At 39.7% G+C, this 18,418-nt stretch overlaps 1 protein-coding gene across 2 annotated transcripts in view; it reads left to right on the plus strand.

Annotated features, from left to right (window-relative positions):
* MELK (maternal embryonic leucine zipper kinase) overlaps positions 1 to 18,418 on the plus strand; it is a 71,540-nt gene that overhangs the window by 20,838 nt on the left and 32,284 nt on the right. For both annotated transcript variants that reach the window (XM_005683873.2, XM_018052179.1), the window contains 2 exons: positions 11,946 to 12,014; positions 13,541 to 13,639. In XM_005683873.2, coding sequence (XP_005683930.2) covers positions 11,946 to 12,014; positions 13,541 to 13,639 — 168 coding nt within the window. The remainder of the gene's footprint in view (positions 1 to 11,945; positions 12,015 to 13,540; positions 13,640 to 18,418) is intronic.

Below are 18,418 nucleotides of genomic sequence, written 5' to 3' on the forward strand. Positions count from 1 at the left end.
TTTGTGTATGTGTGTGTGAGTGTGGAGAGGCGGTTTAAGCTTGAAATTTTGGGGTGTTATGGAATATGCTTGAAAATCCGTCTCCAACAGTGACTTCTATATGGGAAGATTTTAAAATAGTAAGATCTCAGTACTTTACTGAAAGCTCTCCAGGGGCTTCTTTCCTGCTTTACTCAAGCCGGAGTGTAAGCTGTAGGCATCATCCTAGGTGAACTGGCTTTCCATTATCTCAGCGTCCTCACTGCTTACTCATCTTAGGATGAAATTCTTAAATCTTAAACAGTTTCTATACACCTGTCTGTGCCAGGTACTTTTCTAGATGCTTGGGATATGTCACTATCTGTGAGTAAAACAGAGGAAAGTCCCTGCCCCCATGGAGTTTATATTACAGTGGCAGGGAAAAAAATACTGATAGTGGTAGAAAGAGATAATAGGTATAATGAATAAACTATATTAAAAGATGATCGACTTCCCTGGTGGCTTGGACGGTAAAAGCGTCTGCTTATAATGCGGGAGACCCAGGTTCAATCCCTGGGTCGAGAAGATCCCCTGGAGAAGGAAATAGCAACCCACTCCAGTACTCTTGCCTGGAAAATCCCATGGACGGAGAAGCCTGGTAGGCTACAGTCCATGGGTTCGCAAAGAGTCGGACACGACTGAGCCATTTCACTTTCACTTTCACGTGCTTTAGAAAAAAGAAAAAATTGAGCAGGGTAAAGAGGAATCAGGAGAATAGATGGAGAGGTGTGAAGGGAAAAAGAAGGGCTGGTTGCATTCAGTTCAGTTCAGTCGCTCAGTTGGATCCGACTCTTTGCGACCCCATGAACCACAGCATGCCAGGCCTCCCTGTCCATCACCAACTGCTGGAGTCTACGCAAACCCATATCCATTAAGTCGGTGATGCCATCCAACCATCTCATCCTCTGTCGTCCCCTTCTCCTCCTGCCCTCAACCTTTCCCAGCATCAGGGTCTTTTCAGATGAGTCAGCTCTTCACATCAGGTGGCCAAAATATTGGAGTTTCAGCTTCAACATCAGTCCTTCCAATGAACACCCAGGACTGATCTCCTTTAGGATGGATTGGTTGGATCTCCTTGCAGTCCAAGGGACTCTCAAGAGTCTTCTCCAACACCACAGTTCAAAAGCATCAATTCTTCAATGCTCAGCTTTCTTTATAGTCCAACTCTCACATCCATCCATGACTACTTGGAAAAACCATAGCCTTGACTAGATGGACCTTTTTTGGCAAAGTAATGTCTCTGCTTTTTAATATGCTGTCTAGGTTGGTGAGAACTTTCCTTCCAAGGAGTAAGTGTCTTTTCATGGCTACAATCACCATCTGCAGTGATTTTGGAACCCAAACAAATAAAGTCAGCCTCTATTTCCACTGTTTCCCCATCTATTTGCCATGAAGTGATGGGATCGGATGCCATGATCCTGGTTGAATTATTAAATGTTAAATAAGATAGTCAGAGGTGAGATTTAAGCAAGATTTGGTGAGAAGGAGGTGAGAATGTTAATCAAGTGGTCATCGAGGCAGAGAATTTTCAGGCAGGAGAGCAGAGCAAAGGCTGGTAGGTAGAAGCGTGCCTGGTGTAATCCAGGGAGAGCAGAGGGCCCATGCCACCGGAGTGGGGCTGAGTAGGAGAGCCACAGAAATGAAGTCTCAGGGGCTCGGAGCTCCAGCTGCCCTGGGCTGGGTAGCTTTCAAAGATTCTGGCTTTTTCTCTAAGTGAAATAGGGAACCACCAGAGGGTTCTGAGCAGAAAACAGACATGGTCTTGTTCAGATTTTATCAAGACCACAGTGGCTACTGTGTGGAGATAGGCTATAAAGAGCAAAGAGGAGAACCAGGGAGATGGGTGAGGGGAATGTGGCAGTAATTTTCAGACGAGACGGTAGCCATTGAGGTAGTGAGAAGTGGTTGGATTCTAGGTGTCTTTTTTTTTTTTTCCATTATTTTAAAATGAACACAGAGTAAAATAAAAATTTTGTGTGTAACAGTTTACAGATTTTAACACAGAGAGATTCATGTAGCCACCTCCATAGTCAGGATATATGTTTAGACTAATCTGTTGTCTTTTGAAGGTATTGCTAGTGTAATTTGCTGATGGATGGGATGAGGGGAGTAACCTGAGCAACAAGAAAGTTGGGATTGCCATCAACTGAGATGGAGAAGATTCCTGGTAGAGCACCGACGATAAGGAGTTCAGTTTTGAGCATAACGAATGTGTCTATTTTGTCCAAATTTTTTAGTTTATTGGCATAATGTTGTTTATTTAACCTCTTACAAAGTGTATATCAGATTTTTATGTATTTTTTCCAGATTAATCTATATAAGGAATCTTTTATTTTATCTCTTTATGCTACCCCTTTTCCAGTTTTGTCATACAGATGGTCGCATACCACAAACACTGTTCTGTATCTTGTCTTCTAACGGTATGTGTTGGAAATCATACCATTTCATACCCAGCTCAGAACTTTTCATAGAATTTTTTTTTCTTTTAAAAAAAATTTTAATTAGAGGCTAATTACTTTACAATATTGTGGTGGTTTTTGCCATACATTCATATGAATCAACCATGGGTGTACTCCCTCCCACCTCCCTCCCCATCCCGTCCCTCAGGGTCATCCTGGTGCACCAGCCCTGAGCACCCTGTCTCATGCATCGAACCTGGGCTGGCGATCTGTTTCACATATGATAATATACATGTTTCAATGCTATTCTCTCAAATCATCCCACCCTCGCCTTCTCCCACAGAGTCCAAAAGTCTGTTCTTTATATCTGTGTCTTTTTTGCTGTCTTGCATATAGGGTCATCGTTACCATATTTCTAAATTCCATATATTCATAGAATTGCAATGTATTGCACTTTAATTTATCTAAACCAGCCTTAATTTATGTACCTTAATTTAAATTGTGTACTTTAATTTATCTGAAATATAAATTAAAAAAATTTTTATAGATAAATTATGTACCTTAATTTATCTAAACAATCCTAGGTTAATGGGTATTTAAGTAGTTTCTAAGTAGTCATTTTGTACATTGTGCATATAAGAAAATTCCTTAAAGGGTTATGGGTCAGTTGCTCAGTCGTGTGGTCATGTCCCACTCTTTGCGACCACATGGACTGCAGCAGGCCAGGCTTCTCTGTCCTTTACCAATTCCCAAAGTTTGCTCAAACTCATGTCCATTGAAGTCGGTGATGTCATCCAACCATCTCATCCTCTGTCGTCCCCTTCTCCTTCTGCCCTCAATCTTTCCCAGCATCAGGGTCTTTTCCAGTGAGTCAGCTCTTCGCATCAGGTGGCCAGAATATTGCAGTTTCAGCTTCAACATCAGTCCTTCCAATGAATATTCAGGGTTGATTTCCTTTAGGGTTGACTGGTTTAATCTCCTTGCAGTCCAAGGGACTGTCAAGAGTCTTCTCCAGCACCACAGTTCGAAGGTATCAGTTCTTTGGTGCTAAGCCTTTTTATTGTCCAGCTCTCACATCCGTACATGACTACTGGAAAAACCATAGCTTTGACTGTACAGACCTTTGTTGGCAAAGTAATGTCTCTGTTTTTTAATACTCTGTCTAGGTTTGTCATTGCTTTTCTTCCAAGGAGCAGGCATATTTTAATTTCATAGCTGCAGTCACCATCCACAGTGATTATGGAGCCCGAGAAAATAAAAGTACATCACTATTTCCATTGTTTCCCCATCTATTTGCCGTGAAGTTATGGGACCAGATGCCATGATATTAGTTTTTTGAAGGTTGAGTTTTATTTTAAACCAGTGTTTTTGCTCTCCTCTTTCACCTTCATCAAGAGGCTCTTAGTTCCTCTTTGCTTTCTGCCATAAGTGTGGCGTCATCATCTGCATATCTGAGGTTATTGAAATTTCTCCCTACAATCTTGATTCCAGCTTGTGCTTCATCCAGCCTGGCGTTTCACATGATGTACTCTGCATGTAAGTTAAATAAGTAAGGTGACAATATACAGCCTTTACGTACTCCTTTCCCAATTTTGAACCAGTCTGTTGTTCCATGCCCAGTTCTAACTGTTGCATCTTGACCTGCATACAGGTTTTACAGGAGGCAGGTCAGGTGGTCTGATATTCGCATCTCTTTAAGAATTTTCCATAGTTTTTTGTGATCCACACAGTCAAAACTTGGATCTAACACCTACAAATTTAGTACTAACATACAAATTTTCTCCACTTTTATTTATTTATTGAATGCACTAGTGGATTCTGGGTGAATCCTTTGAGGGAGAGAACTTACCTTAAGATAACATAAAAGTGTTATATCCTAATAGTATCTGTTAGATCCAAGTTTTGATATTTAGGGTAAATCAAATATTTCTGCCGTGCAATGAGTAGAAAATGTCTAATTCTTGTTCAATAGAGATTTAGCCTTCCTAATTAATATTTACTAATATTAAATTAATATTTAAATTAATACTAATATTTAAATTAATATTATTTACTAATACTGTATATACTTTGTTTCTCTTACTCTGAATTTCATTTTTTAGTTTTTCATGTATTTGCAAGTTGAAAATTGATTCAAATTAGGACTTTTATGCATTATTGTGGAATTTAATTTCACACATTATAGATTTTGAAATTTATTGTAATCTTGGCTCAGAACTATTGTTCCGAGTCACGGTGTAATACAGTCTGCTGGTTGAATCTAATTAAGGTGTCGTATCACTTGCATGCAGTATGTATCTTTGCCTAGAATGTTCTAAAATTCCTCAGTTGGGAATAGCACTCCCTCAGTTCTTGGTTTGATTGAAAAACCCAGCAGTATTTGACACACTGTACGTAACTGTTGTTTAAAAGGCAGATTTTGTTTAGCTTTTGTGTTTTTTGACTATTTTAACCAAAACGCTATCCTGCAGTTTCCAGCATGGTTACTAATAGACTGAGTATTAATGTTATTAATGTCACCTCTATTCATTCACTTCATTCAAAGATAAGCATGACTGTACTCCAGTTCTGGGTACACAAACATTAAGGAAATATAACTAATTTAGTAAATGAACGTTGAGTAGCTTGAAAGTAAAATTGCTTTCTAACAAGTATGGATTATAATTTTAAGGGAAATGAGCAAGTTATCTCTTTATGAGATAATACTTTACAATTATAGAGCTGACTCTAGTACTGTTATGTGTTGGAGAGATCACCTGCTTTTCTTAGTACTGTATGGAAACTGAACAATTCCAAGCTCACCAGTATTCCCAGGATTATCTTGCTTATTAGCACACAGATCTTTTTTCCTTCCTCCCAACTGGTTTCACCCTCTATTACCTGTTTCTTGCTCTCATTTGCAAGGTAATCAGCTCTTAAATAAACAAGAATTCTCCAAAGACTGGATATAAACCAGGGTTAAGGGGCACAGGCTTGGTTGACACAGGGCCTTTTGTGGAGGTGCTCTTCCCCGGCGAAATTGTTTCTTTAAGGCCTTTTCTGTTTGACCATTTATAGATACATACTTTCAATATTTAAAGATGGAACCTTTCTCTCTACTTCTAGGTATCCTTAGACTTTCGAGCACAGTACCATACAATAAGTATTATATCTTTCTTTACTATCTCTGCCCCTTTATTGCTCTGTAACAGTGTTTCTCAACTTTGGCACCAATGACATTTTGAACTGTATAATTCTTTGTAGTGGGGGACTGTCCTGTGCATTGTGGGGTGTTTAGCAGTATCCCTGGCCTTCACCCACTAGATGCCAGTAGCGGCCTCCAAATCACGACAATCAAAAATGTCTCCTGACACTGCCAGATATTCCCCGGGGGACAACATCACCCTCAGTTGAGAACCAGGGCCTTATAACATTGAATAGGTATTTGATTTCCCTGGCTGAGACATAGTTTCCTCACCTGTGTGATGTGGTTAGTAATCCCTGCCCACCGCACAGGGTAAAATATATATACAAATGCTTTGTGTGTTTTTGAGTACTGTGCACAAATAAGTGGTTGGGGTAAGCCTGGCAGCAGAACTCAGCTCTGGACTCACAGGCTTCATGCTTCCTTTGTTGATGGTGCTCTACAGAGCTGTTCTGTCCAAGTAGGGAAAGTGGGTGGGTGATATGAGCAGGACTTGACTAGTTGATTTGTTCTTACCAAGTAGTCCTGAGATCCTGAGGCAGCTGTGATGGGGCAAAGCACTACTGAGGGGGCAGGTACATCCTCAGAATGACTCGAGCCGTTTTTATTGTACTGAATATTTAGCACCCTGCCATGTATGGCTTTGGCTGCCGTGCCATCTTTGGTCTGCCCTATCTCTCTGCCCTTTGTAGCCCTATCTCCCACTTCTTTTTATTTCAGATTGAACAAACATTTATTGCCTCTGGTGCCAGCCACTTTGCCAAGTGTTTTCCCATACATTCTCTTTTATTCCTTTTAGTGGAATAATCCCACATACAGTAATGCCCTGTAAGTAGCATCACTGAACTTGTTTCACAGACAGTAACAGTAGTAATGGTAATAGTAGTGAAGGCAGCCTTAATAGTACAAACTAGCAGATACTGAGTTCTTAATTCTGTGCCTAACCCTGTGCTAAGTGCTTTTTATGTATTAAATCATTGAATGCTAGCAGCAGTTTACAGAGTTGATACTGTTATTGTATTTCTTTTCCAGATGAGGAAACTGAGGCACAGTGAGGTTACGTAGCCCATCCACACAGCTAGTAAGTGGTAGGTCCTACATTTGGATATAGACAGTTTGTCTCCAGAGCTTACTGCTTAGGAAACAGGGTCAGAAAAATGTCATAACTTGTACAGGTTCAAGGAGCAGATAAGAGGCAGACTGGGATTCAAATACAGAGTATGATTCCAGGCTTTGCCTGTTTCCAGTGCACCAAGCACCATACATGTCATTCACTTGTCCTCCTTGCCTGCCTGTGGGTAGTATTGCTTCTGTAAGTACTAGCTTATAGCACAGTACAGGGGATCTATTAAAAGAGACTTCATGAATTCAAGTTAGGATGATCAATGGGGTTAGAAATAAGAGGCAAAGGGAAACTTGGAATCAGCCTGGTGGCTCTTGTTATTCAGTTCTTTGGTCTGAAAATTCATCTTTATATCTGATTTCTGTAGAATTCTGCTATTTTTAGTTAAGAGTACTTGTGTTTTGGATGGTAGTTTTGGGATTTAATGGCATAACATTTATTATTATAGTTCTGGTTAGGAACTGTTATTTGTATGTTGGAACAGACCAGAAAGGGCTGGAATCTGGAACCAGAATTCTCCTTGGGCGGGTAGGTGATGATAGGAGAGAGGTAATGCAAGTGAGTTAAACCCTTAGAGATGGTCTGTTAGTTTTCTATGGTTGTTGGCACAAAGTACTACAAGGTGGTGGCTTAAAATGGCAGATATTTATTCTTCCCCTTCTGGAGACTAGAAGTCTAAAACCAAGGTGTCAGCAGGCCATGGTCTCTGAAGGATCTGGAGAAACTCCTCTTTTGCCTCTCGCTGGCTTCTTGTGTTTGCCTGCAATCCTTAGCAGTCCTTGGTTTACAGGTGTGTCACTCCAGTCTCTGCCTCTGTTTTCGTGTGGCCTTCTCTCCTGTGTGTTTGTGTCTCTGCGTCTAAGTGCCCCCCTTCTTGTAAGAATACCCCTCAGTTATTTTGGATTTAGGGCCCAGCCTAACCCAGTACATCTTAACTTGATTACTTCTGCAAAAGCCCCTATTTTCAAATAAGGGTACATTCACAGGTTCAGGTGGACTTAAGTTTTAGGGGGACAGTATTCAACCCTGTACAGGCTGGTATCCAGAGAGTCAGCAGTAGATGGCTCTGCATCCAGTCAGCATGAGCAGAGACCCTCTGGAGTACATGGAGGTTCTGACCATGAGCAAGACAAAGGACGCTTGAGGCTGTGCAGGTTGTGACTGGAGCCTCAGATCATGACTGTCCGATCAGTGTAAGTAGATAGTGGAGTCCTAACCCCAGGCTGTCTCTGTTTTCTACAGGACTCTGGTAAGAGCAAGCTATGGTATTTGAGGTACTAGACACACAATCAGTTTGCCAAGAAAGAGAACATGTCAGGTACCCAGGGTTTGAATCATGAGAAACATCTAGATATGGGAATAAGGAAAAGCTGAGATAAGAGAGTGGGGCCAGTCAAGTCACGGCCTGTCCTGCATGTGACTTGGTGCTGAGTCCCAGCAAGGTGGCTGAAGCATCTAAAAATCCCCCCTTCCCAGGGATAAGCCTGAGCCTAGGCAGCACTGAGCCTTCAGTGCTTGGTGGATAAAGGGTAGTAAGGAAAAGTGAATTAGAGGCTTCTCATTACAATTCAGAAACAAACTGTCAGCACCTGACATTGGCATGTGTTTAGGTGCCCTGGCAAGGCATAAATAGGCATGGGATCTCTGGGTGTAGTGAGTGCTTTAGATAAAGGAGAATGAAAAATTTAATAACATTAAATGTCATTTGTAAAATGAAAGCTCTTGCCCTTCCTAGGAAACACTTTGTAGGTCAACCTGTCTGCTCTCATCAGAGAGGCTAAGTAAGAGGTTGAGTTGCTTTAACATTAGCACCTTTTCTTTTTGAATAAATTGCTTGATAACATTTCTTTGGAACTTTGACTGTTTCTTTAACGTAATCAAAGTCCAGCCTGTCGTGTAGGTCTGAGATTCTGAGTGATCTGTACTGTCCGTTTCTCCCCTCACCTTGAAGCTGGACAGGTTCCTGTGAGAACTGTGTCCTAGACAGTTCATGAGGACAGAGAATGCGGTGCTGCTGCTAGTTGCTGGCTTCCCCACCTACCTGCCTCTACCGTTCAGCCTAGTTCAGTTACTGCTGGGTGTGTGTGTCCGCGCATGTGTGTGCTTGCCCTTGTTGGGGCAGTTTGTAATTTCCTTGGTTCTGTCTCACCACAGCAAAAATTTGAAGCAACGGAGGGACCAGTGTTACAGCTCAGTTTTATTTGGCAAGCAAATACATCCTCGAGGCATGAGGGCTTGCTGACCCGAAAGATGCAAGAAGAGAGGCCAGAGGCTCAGTTTTGGCTCCTCTTTTTCTGTTTTTTCTCCTCCCCCTGAGCCTGCCCTATGTAAAGTGGGCTAGCGAGGAGGGCTGTTTGTTTCACCTGTTTGTTTCACTGGTCCTTGAACCTTCCTTTGTTCTATTTTCCCGGGCTTTTCCCTTCTTTGTCCTTTAGCCACCGCCATTCTGGACTACTTTTTCCTATTCTAACTACCTAACACCCTTGTCTCCCTGGACCTGTAATAGATTTCTAACTCAGGATCCTTATTCAGGTAATTTTGTCTTTGATTAGTTTTGGGGACCCTCTGGATTCTCTCAGACCATGTTCCTTAGTCCCCATAGTTATCACAAACAATTGTGTGATAAATATTACTTACTATTCATAACAATAATAACTTTTTTATGCCAGATTATTTGCTTAGGATAAATTGCTAGAAGTGTAATTGCTGGATCAAGGATATTTGATCTTGAATGCTTTTTATACATATTTCCACAGTACTCTTCAGAAACGTTTATACTCTCGTATATGTAAGTACTCCTGCCCCTGAACTCTAACACTGGATAATTTTTTAAAAAGTTTATCAATTTAGATCATATTTTTGTTTAAATTAATTACTTTTTTATTACTAGTTTAGTTGAACATGTTATCATATTTATTGACCATTTAAAAGCTCTTGTTTTGGGAATTATGAATACTCTGTCCATTTTCTTTTGGAGTATATGCTTTTATCCTATTTCTTCATTTATTCAACAAATATTAATTGAGCACCTTTTCTGTTAGGGCCAGACGATGTTCTAGGTGAACAGTACAGACAAAAATCCCTGTGATTTTTTTTTTAAAGTTAATATTCTAATGTAAATAGAATACATTAGAATATTTTCTAATGTATAAACAAATATGTAGTATGACATTTTAAACAAATATGTGTTTATAAACAAACATGTAGTATGACATATTTAAACAATTAATATGCTGGGTGTGTGTCTGTGCACAAAATAAATAAATATATAGTATGACATATAAACAAATAAATAGAAAATAAATAAATATGTAGAAAACAAATAAATGTGTAGTATGACAAGTGGAGATAAAGACTGTACAGAAGGTGCCTTGAAAGGGTGGTAGAGATGATGGTGCATGAGGATGCTATTTATAATGGTGGTTTGGGGAGACCTCATTGATACCACTGGTATTTAAGGGGAGACCTGAAGAAGGTAGAGGTACAAGCTCTGCTGATATTGAGGAAAGCATGATAGTGGCGGGAACAAAGTGTGCAAAGGACCTAAGGCAGGCCTGTGTTTGACTTGTGGCGTGATCATAGTTTGGTGAGTGAGGGAGAGAGTGAGGAGGTGAATTTGAGAGGTAGCAAGGAGTTGGGCCTGGAGCCAGAGTAAGGAATTTGGATTTCATTTTGAGTGAGATAGGGAGCCTTTAAAGAGTTTTGGATAGTGAAGTAACATGACCTGACCAAATGTTTTGAAAGAACATTGGTGCTGATGAGTAGAGACTAGACTGTGGGGAGCAGTGAAGGGCTCTGGAATACTAGCTGGGAGCCTTTTGCAGTGTATCAGATGAAAGAGCCTGGAGGTGTGGGGCAGGTAGTGACAGGGGTTTCTGGGTATATAACATAGAACCGGTCGATTTGCTGATGGTTTGGATGTGAAGTGTGAAGGAAGGAGGAGCTAAAGATGGTCCAAGGTTGTTTCTTCTTGTTTTTGTGAAATATTTGTTTATTTATTTGGCTGTGCTGGGTCTTAGCTGCCACCCTCAGGATCTTTGATCTTCACTGTGGCATTGAAGTTCTTTAGTTGCAGCCAGCAGGATCTTTAGTAGTGGCATGCAAACTTAATTGCAGCATGTGGGATCTAGTTCCCTGATGGGGATTGAACCCAGGCCTCTTGCACTGGGAGTGTGAAGTCTTAGCCACTGGACCTCCAAGGAAGCCCATGACCCAAGGTTTCTGAGCTGAGGAGTTGGCAAGGCAGTTGCCATTTGCTGTGAAGGGGAAATGTTGGAAGAAGAGGATTGGTGGTGATCTGTGAGAGCTCTTTACTTGATAAAGCAGGTTACTTTTTTGTCATTTAGGTGGAAAGGCTCTTCCCCTACTCTGTTGTTAATTAACTTTGTTAGTTGTGTTTTGCCACACAGAAATGTCAGCTTCTAATTGTGTCCTCTGCTAATCTTTATGGTTTTTGGTATTGCTGTCATGTCTAGACAGGTTCTAAAAGCTAATCACCATGCTTTCAGTATTCTCATGGTTTTGTATTTGCATTTAACTCTTTAATCTGGGTAGAATTAATTTTGATGTAGATTGTGAATTACAGTTCAATCTTAATTTTCTCATACAATTAACCTGTTATCCTAGCATCATTAAACAATTTGTTCTCTGCTAAGAGAAATGATTCTGTCATTTCCTTTGAATTGGGAAAGAGGGGTGTGTGACAGGTTGTGTGAAGAGGTACTATTCCATCTTGTGTTAGTGTTTAGCGAGCCCCTAGTCTTGTTTTGGTTGATGACTTAGTGACTGTAATGTCTAACAGGTTATGAACATATGTCTCCTGAGTCTCTTCCATTCCCTAAAGGGGTGGCTTTATTCAGTGGCAGTTTTTCAGTGATAGTGAGTTCTGCCTTGTAGATGATATGTGACCTGTTTGTAACCACGGCCTGTGTCCAATTACCAAATATGCTGTTCTGTGACCTAATTTTGTCAACTGACAATTCTTCTGGGATTATAAACTAAAATTTGCTTTAGCAATATGAACATTGATTACACTGTATACTTCTGTCCACTAATAATACTGTAGATTCCAAAGGCCTGTAAGATATATGTTTGCCATGTCTTAAAGTTGGGTGACGTCTTCAAGCTTGGAAGTAAATCTCTAGCGTGTTGTTAACTGTAGAAATTTTTGTTAAGGCTGATTGAACCTAAATCTCTTTAATGCTTTTCTTGTTTTTTGTAGAGAGGGAAATATGACGTTCCAAAGTGGCTCTCTCCTAGTAGTGTTCTACTTCTTCAGCAAATGCTACAGGTAATCTTTGTTATTTATTTTTAAATAATAGAAATCTATTGCAGTTATTTGATTTTAAGATGTCTGTGGTGTTACTACGTTTATACATCACCTTTAAAAAATTCTATTCATTATATCTATTCTGCACATATTCTCTACTGGTGCTTTCTTTGCAAATGCAGTTGTTTTTTTGGCCATACCACATGGCATGTGAGATCTTCCCTGATCAGGGATCGAACCCCCATCCCCTGTAGTAGAAGTGTGGAGTTTTAACTGGACCTCCAGGGAAGACCTGCATTTTTTTTTTTTAAAGACAGCTAATATATGTCTTTGGTGATTTGGTTTTTCTTCCCTTTTCTTGAGAATTGTCAGTTTAATCCGCTCTTGTTCCACTGTTTTCTGTGTTCTTGCTCCCACTCTTTGTATGCTAGGTATATAGTGGATATGGAATAAATGCTTGAATGAGCTGATGTACAACTGAGTGGTCCCTTGATCTAGTGCTGTGGTTCTCAAGCTTTAGCATGTACCAGAATTGCCAGATGGGCTTATTAAAACCCAGATTGCTGAGCTTCAAATGGAGAGTGTCTGATTCTATAGATCTGGAGCAGCACTAAGAGTTTGCATTTCTAACAAGCTCCCAGATGACACTGATGCTACTGGTCTTGGGGGGCCACATTTAAGAATCACTGATTTGATGTAATGACCGCTGAACGTGAAAGATAGGAGTGCTGAAGGCTAGTTATCCTCCCTACCGATCAATAGGCATGCTACCTAACCTGGTTCTGACCTGAAAATGGGGATTCTGAGCTTGGCCTCACTGCTTCATAGAGTTATGTGGATAAAATGAGATTAATAGGAAACACTTTGAAAATACGAGTACCTTATTAGTGCAGTATGTTTTTCATGATTATGTATTTCAGTTTTCCATCTATTAAGCCATCTCTACTTTTTATTCAAAATTTACTTCAAGCTCACCCACCTTGATTAAGTAGGCCAGACCACCAAATCTCCATAATGAGAGTGAAAACACCTCATCCTTTCTTCTAAACTCCCCAAAACTTAATCTGTGTTGATTAATTTTCCTTTCCTCACATTTGAAAATTACAAATGGAAAAGAAAGGTATGCTTTTCAACTTGTTCTATGTGATTGTAAACTCACCGGAGGTAGAGATTGCATATTCAGTGTGAATGCCCTGCATTGTGGCTGCTTGAATATTAAATTGGTGGATATTTCCTGTGAATAGGTTTTCCAGCAAAAGACTATTACATCATTCAATAGATTGACTGAACTTCATGAATAATGTCCATACCAATGAAGTTCATGTTTGTTAAACATTTATCTTCTAAGCCGTGTAGGTTGCTATAGTTCTCTTGCTTCTATTCCCTTTTTAAAAGAATTTATTCCAAGGCCATTTTAAGGTCTTTGACAGTATTTTTGTGATGATAAAAGTTTACATCTGTTCTGATGAATTTTGAGTCCTCAGGAGAAAAATGTGTTCTATGTTATTTGAAATGTTAATCTCCAGCTACCTCTCAATGGCCACTAGGTGGACCCAAAGAAACGGATTTCTATGAAAAATCTCTTGAACCACCCCTGGATCATGCACGATTACAACTGTCCTGTTGAGTGGCAAAGCAAGGCTCCTGTAAGTAGAATTACAACACAAACAAAAAACTTTGTGTGGATTCAGGATGTACAGTGATGTGTTCTAAGTATAAAAGAAAATATATTTTGTAGACTTATTCGTCAGATTGCTGTTTGGGAGACTGTAACTGAATTATACATTGACCTGTCAATCTCTCAGACAGTGATGCCTAACCAGGCCGGCACATGAGAATCACAAGGACCTTAGAAAGTGCCTGTGCCTCCTCCCGCAACAATTAATGGATATTTTAAAAAGCTCCCAGGTGTCTCTCGCATAGTCAGGATTGTGAACAGTGCTCTGAGAATCTTGGGCAGGTTACTTAACTTTTCCAAGCCTGTGTGTTCGTCTGTAAAAAGTAGGTTAAACCTGTTCTTTGTCTACTTCCCAGAGTAGTTATGAGGTTGTGGTGGTTCTCATACTTTTAAGTCTGAGGGCCCCTTTATGCTCTTAATATTAATGTATTAAAATATTTATTAATTGATTCACTTAAAAGTAACAGTACTATACCTGTTACAGTTTATCACAAATAAATATTTTTATGAAAAAATGGCTATTTAAAAAATAAATGTGGTGAGAAGAATAGCATTGTTTTACATCTTTGCAAGTTTCTTTAAAGTTTAGCGTAAAGGAAGGCACTTGGACCTGCTTCTGCATTGTCTGTTTTGTTATGTTGTTTTGATTAGAGATCCTCTGGGGTCTGCAGACCACACCACTCCCTGAGAACTGCTTTAATATATATATAGGAAAGAACTTTATCACAGAGTGCTATGCAAGTTTAAGCAATTAGAGTAACAAATATTCCTACATTACTATTATAAAAATATTTTTTAACAAATGAATTTTGAACTTGATAAAAATGTGTTACTAAAGAATATGTGTAATTTAAAAAATTATAGTTAATTTAAAATATTGTGTTAGTTTTAGATGTACAGCAAAGTGATTCAGTTATGAATATATATATATTTCAAATTATTTTCCTTTATAGGTTATTATAAGATATTGACTGTTAGCTCCCTGTGTTACACAGTAAATCTTTACAGTTTGTTTTATGTAAGAGGTAGCCACATTTTGTATATTAATGAACTATTGCTACATTAAACAAAAACAAATTTAGTGATTTAAAACAATAAGAGTTTACAGTTTCTGTGCATCGGTAATTTGAGGCTCAGCTGGGCTGTTCTTGTGTGGGTCTTACCTGAAGTCACTCGTGTGGCTGCAGTCAACTGGTGACTCTAACATGGCTGGATTGTGTAAGATTCACTCAAAAGACCAGCTGTTGGGACTCCCCTGGTGCTTCAGTGGTTAAGACTCCATGCTTCTATTGCAGGAAGCGTGGTTTTGATCCCCGGTCAAGGAACTAAGATCCCACGTGTGACATAGCATGGCCAAAAACCCCCCCAGCTGTTTATGCTGGTTATTTGTTGGGTCACACTGTGTCCAGCAGGCTACTCTGGGCTTCTTGATACGGTGGCTGGATTCCAAAAGAAGCAAGAAAGTGGGCAAGCCCTAACACTCAAGCGTTTTTCAAGCCCCTGCTTTCATTGTACTTACTAATGTCTGGCCAAAGCAAGCCACAAGGCAAAACCCAGAGCCAGTATGGCAGGCGTAGGCGTCAGAGTTGGTACAATTCTTATCCCCTTTTCATAGACAAGGAAATCAATAAGTTAAACATAACTATTTAAGAAATAAATACAGTGAGAAGAGTGGCACTGCTCTATGTCTTTGAAAATTTCTTTAAAGTCTAGCTTAATAGAAGACACTTGGGTATTCATCTGCTTCTACACTCTGTTTTAATACATTGTTTTGGTTAAAGCATCTGAAGAAAATGTAGCCTCACACAGGTGTGTAGTTAGAAAAACATTTTAATGCTTTAAAGGAGAAGTGTTTTAATAGCTTTATCAGATAATTGGGGATATTTTTTGATAATCTAAAATGTCTGTAGTGAAGTGGAGTTTGTGCATGGGTCAACAGAATAGTTTGGAGACACGCCACATTGTAGACCTGATACAGCTGTAGGGTATTTGCTTTCTGGAAGAATCACACCAATAAATATAAATACTTGGAAAAATAGGCTGTTTGTTTTTAACCCCTTCTCACTAGTCTGTCCCCTATTAGGACCACACAGCCTGATCTGAAATCCCTCCTGATTCTCCTGTGATTTTCAGTCTCTGAAATTTCTTTTCTCCCTTTTTCCTTTCACCCTTTAAGACATCTTCAGTATCTACTGAGCAAACACAATTAGAGCAGCAGCTTAATGCTAATAAGTGAGAACCTACAGACAGTAGAACGTGTGCTCTCCTAGCAGTGTGGCAGCAGGGCCGGGGAGCTATGCTGTGCCCCTTGTGGGATGGTGACCATGTGTGGTGCCAATGCCTGTGTTCAGCCATTGGGGGTCATCATTTCTCCATGTGTGGGAGGGCTCTGCATGTCTTCTCGGCCGTGATCCTGAACAGGGGAGGATATGCTACTGTTTGCAATAGAATAGATGCCAAAATGAAGAAAATCTCTGATTTCAACAGCACGAAGATTATTTTAAATTGGGGCATTGTATAAAGTAGGATACATAATTTTGAGGTTTTCAGTGTTCTGAAAATGTATGATTTCCCTTACATATTAGTATAATAATTGCTCATATATATTGAATGCTTTCTATAATAGAAAAGTGTGCTGTTATAGTACTATAGTATAATAATAGAGCCCTTAGGATACTACCCTTAAGGGCTTTATGTTTTTAACTCTTTTAATTAATTTAACCCTCATACAAACCCTCTGAAGTGGGTACTGTTATTGTCCCCATTTGCAGATGAAGCAGTTGAACACAGAATCAGAAGATAACTTGCCCAAGGTCAAATAACTAGTAAGTGTAGAACCAGGATCTTAACCCAAACAGAAGGGCTCCAGAACATAATGGATCTGACAGGTCAACAGTTGAAACTCAGGTCCTGTATTCTGTGTAGCAGTAGCCTTTGTGATGAGCGTTACTTGTCTGGTCTCTGTTGGAATAGCTATTGGAACAGAGTCTCAGAGAGGTGGCATTGTGGTGTGGTAGGAAGAACCCTAGGCTAGGGTGAAAAATGCCCATCTTGGGCAAATGGCATAAATTTTTCTGAGTCTTCATTTTCTCACCTCTAATGTGGGTATTCTAACGTCAGTCTCTTCTGTATGTTTGGATTATGTTTTGTCATTTTTGGAGTGCTTTAAATGTAATGTCATTCATCCGTTTTGTCTGCCTTACTGAGCTATTGCAGGGATCAAATGAGTTATATATAGAAGAGCTATAAGGGATTATTGCTTTTTGAAGTATTCTCTTGTCTGCCTCAATATTGTCTTTCATCAAGGGTGAACTATAAAAAATAATTCAGATTTACTTGGATATTTAAGGTAGAGGTGTTGTTCTGTAACTGTATGCATGTTCTATCATTTTCACACATAACTGTAGTACTCAAGTATTATATCAAATAGAAGTTATATTCAGTTCCATTTTCTGCCCTACTGAACAGGAAATGTAGTAGGCACGGATAATCCAAAATAATTGGCTAGCTTTTGGTACATATTTTTGTACTTAATTTGACTGGAGCATGTGTGGCTGAGAATTCAGAGTACTTAAAGTATTGAACCTTTTTGAAAAACCCAACTTGAGAAACCGTATTTTTCAGACTTTGGTGTCTTGTCCCACTCTTTTCATTCTTTCTAATTCAAGAGCCCAGCAAAGAAGATCGCATCTCCTTCCTACTCTTCCTTCCTTTCCTCCATGTACCCTGTGGTAAAAGTACAGAGCAAGAGGCTACAGGGGAGAGGTTTTTGTTTTTATGAGAGTAACTTAAGATCATGGTGGGAACCCTAGAAATCCTGTCTTTCATGCTTGAGCAGTGATATCAACAAGAAGATACCCAACTGAGTTGTAAAGTGTATGGGCTTCTGAGTTCTTCCTAAGTGGGAATCTACAGTTAGGGGAACTGCTAAAGTCAAACCATTACAAGGAAAACTTACTTGTGACATTGTTGACTTTCCTAGAACCATCAGTATAAACCTTTGTGGTTGACTTTCCTAAAACCATCAGTATAAACCTTTGTGGTCTCCGCGTTCTCCATAGCCTGTGAGGTACCAGCCAGTCATACAGGTCATTGTTTGTACCATCCCTGTAGTTTCATGGTGGCAACATGGTTTTCCCTTGAGTCTATTGTGACAACTATGGTATCACAGAACAAGGGAAGGTCATGATAGTGCTCTGCCTTCTGCCGGGCAAACCTCTCTTGGATCTTGAGCATCAGTGACAGCCTGAACTATGTGATCGAAAGAAAGGACCAGAGTGGGTGGGAGGAGTTAATCATTGAAACAGTTGTTAAAGGGACTGGAAAAGAGAATGCTTGGAGAAGGTTGTTGATAATAGGAATATTCAAATTTATGAAAGGCTCTTATACCAAAGAGGAAATAGAATTAAGACTGTTAGTAAAAATAGTTAACCATTTTTTGAGGGCCTCTCTGTTTAGGTATTCCACATAGCATGCATATGTTACATGGCAGGTGCCATCTCATCATCATTTTACAGATGATGAAACTGAGACTAAGGGTGGTGTAATAACATGCTCAAGATCATACAGTTCTTTTGTGATATAATGATTAAAACCAAGGTCATCTACTTCTAAAGTCTGTCAGCTGTTGGACTGTAGCGATTCATAGTGGGTAGGAATCAGGAGACAAATCTTAGGAGGAAGAAGCTAACCATCTCAGCTGTTCTGGAGATGAAGACTAAGTAGAAAGTGAAACCTCACTTAGTGG

The sequence above is a fragment of the Capra hircus genome, chromosome 8 (assembly GCF_001704415.2).
Source record: "Capra hircus breed San Clemente chromosome 8, ASM170441v1, whole genome shotgun sequence".
In the NCBI taxonomy this organism is placed as follows: Eukaryota; Metazoa; Chordata; class Mammalia; order Artiodactyla; family Bovidae; genus Capra; species Capra hircus.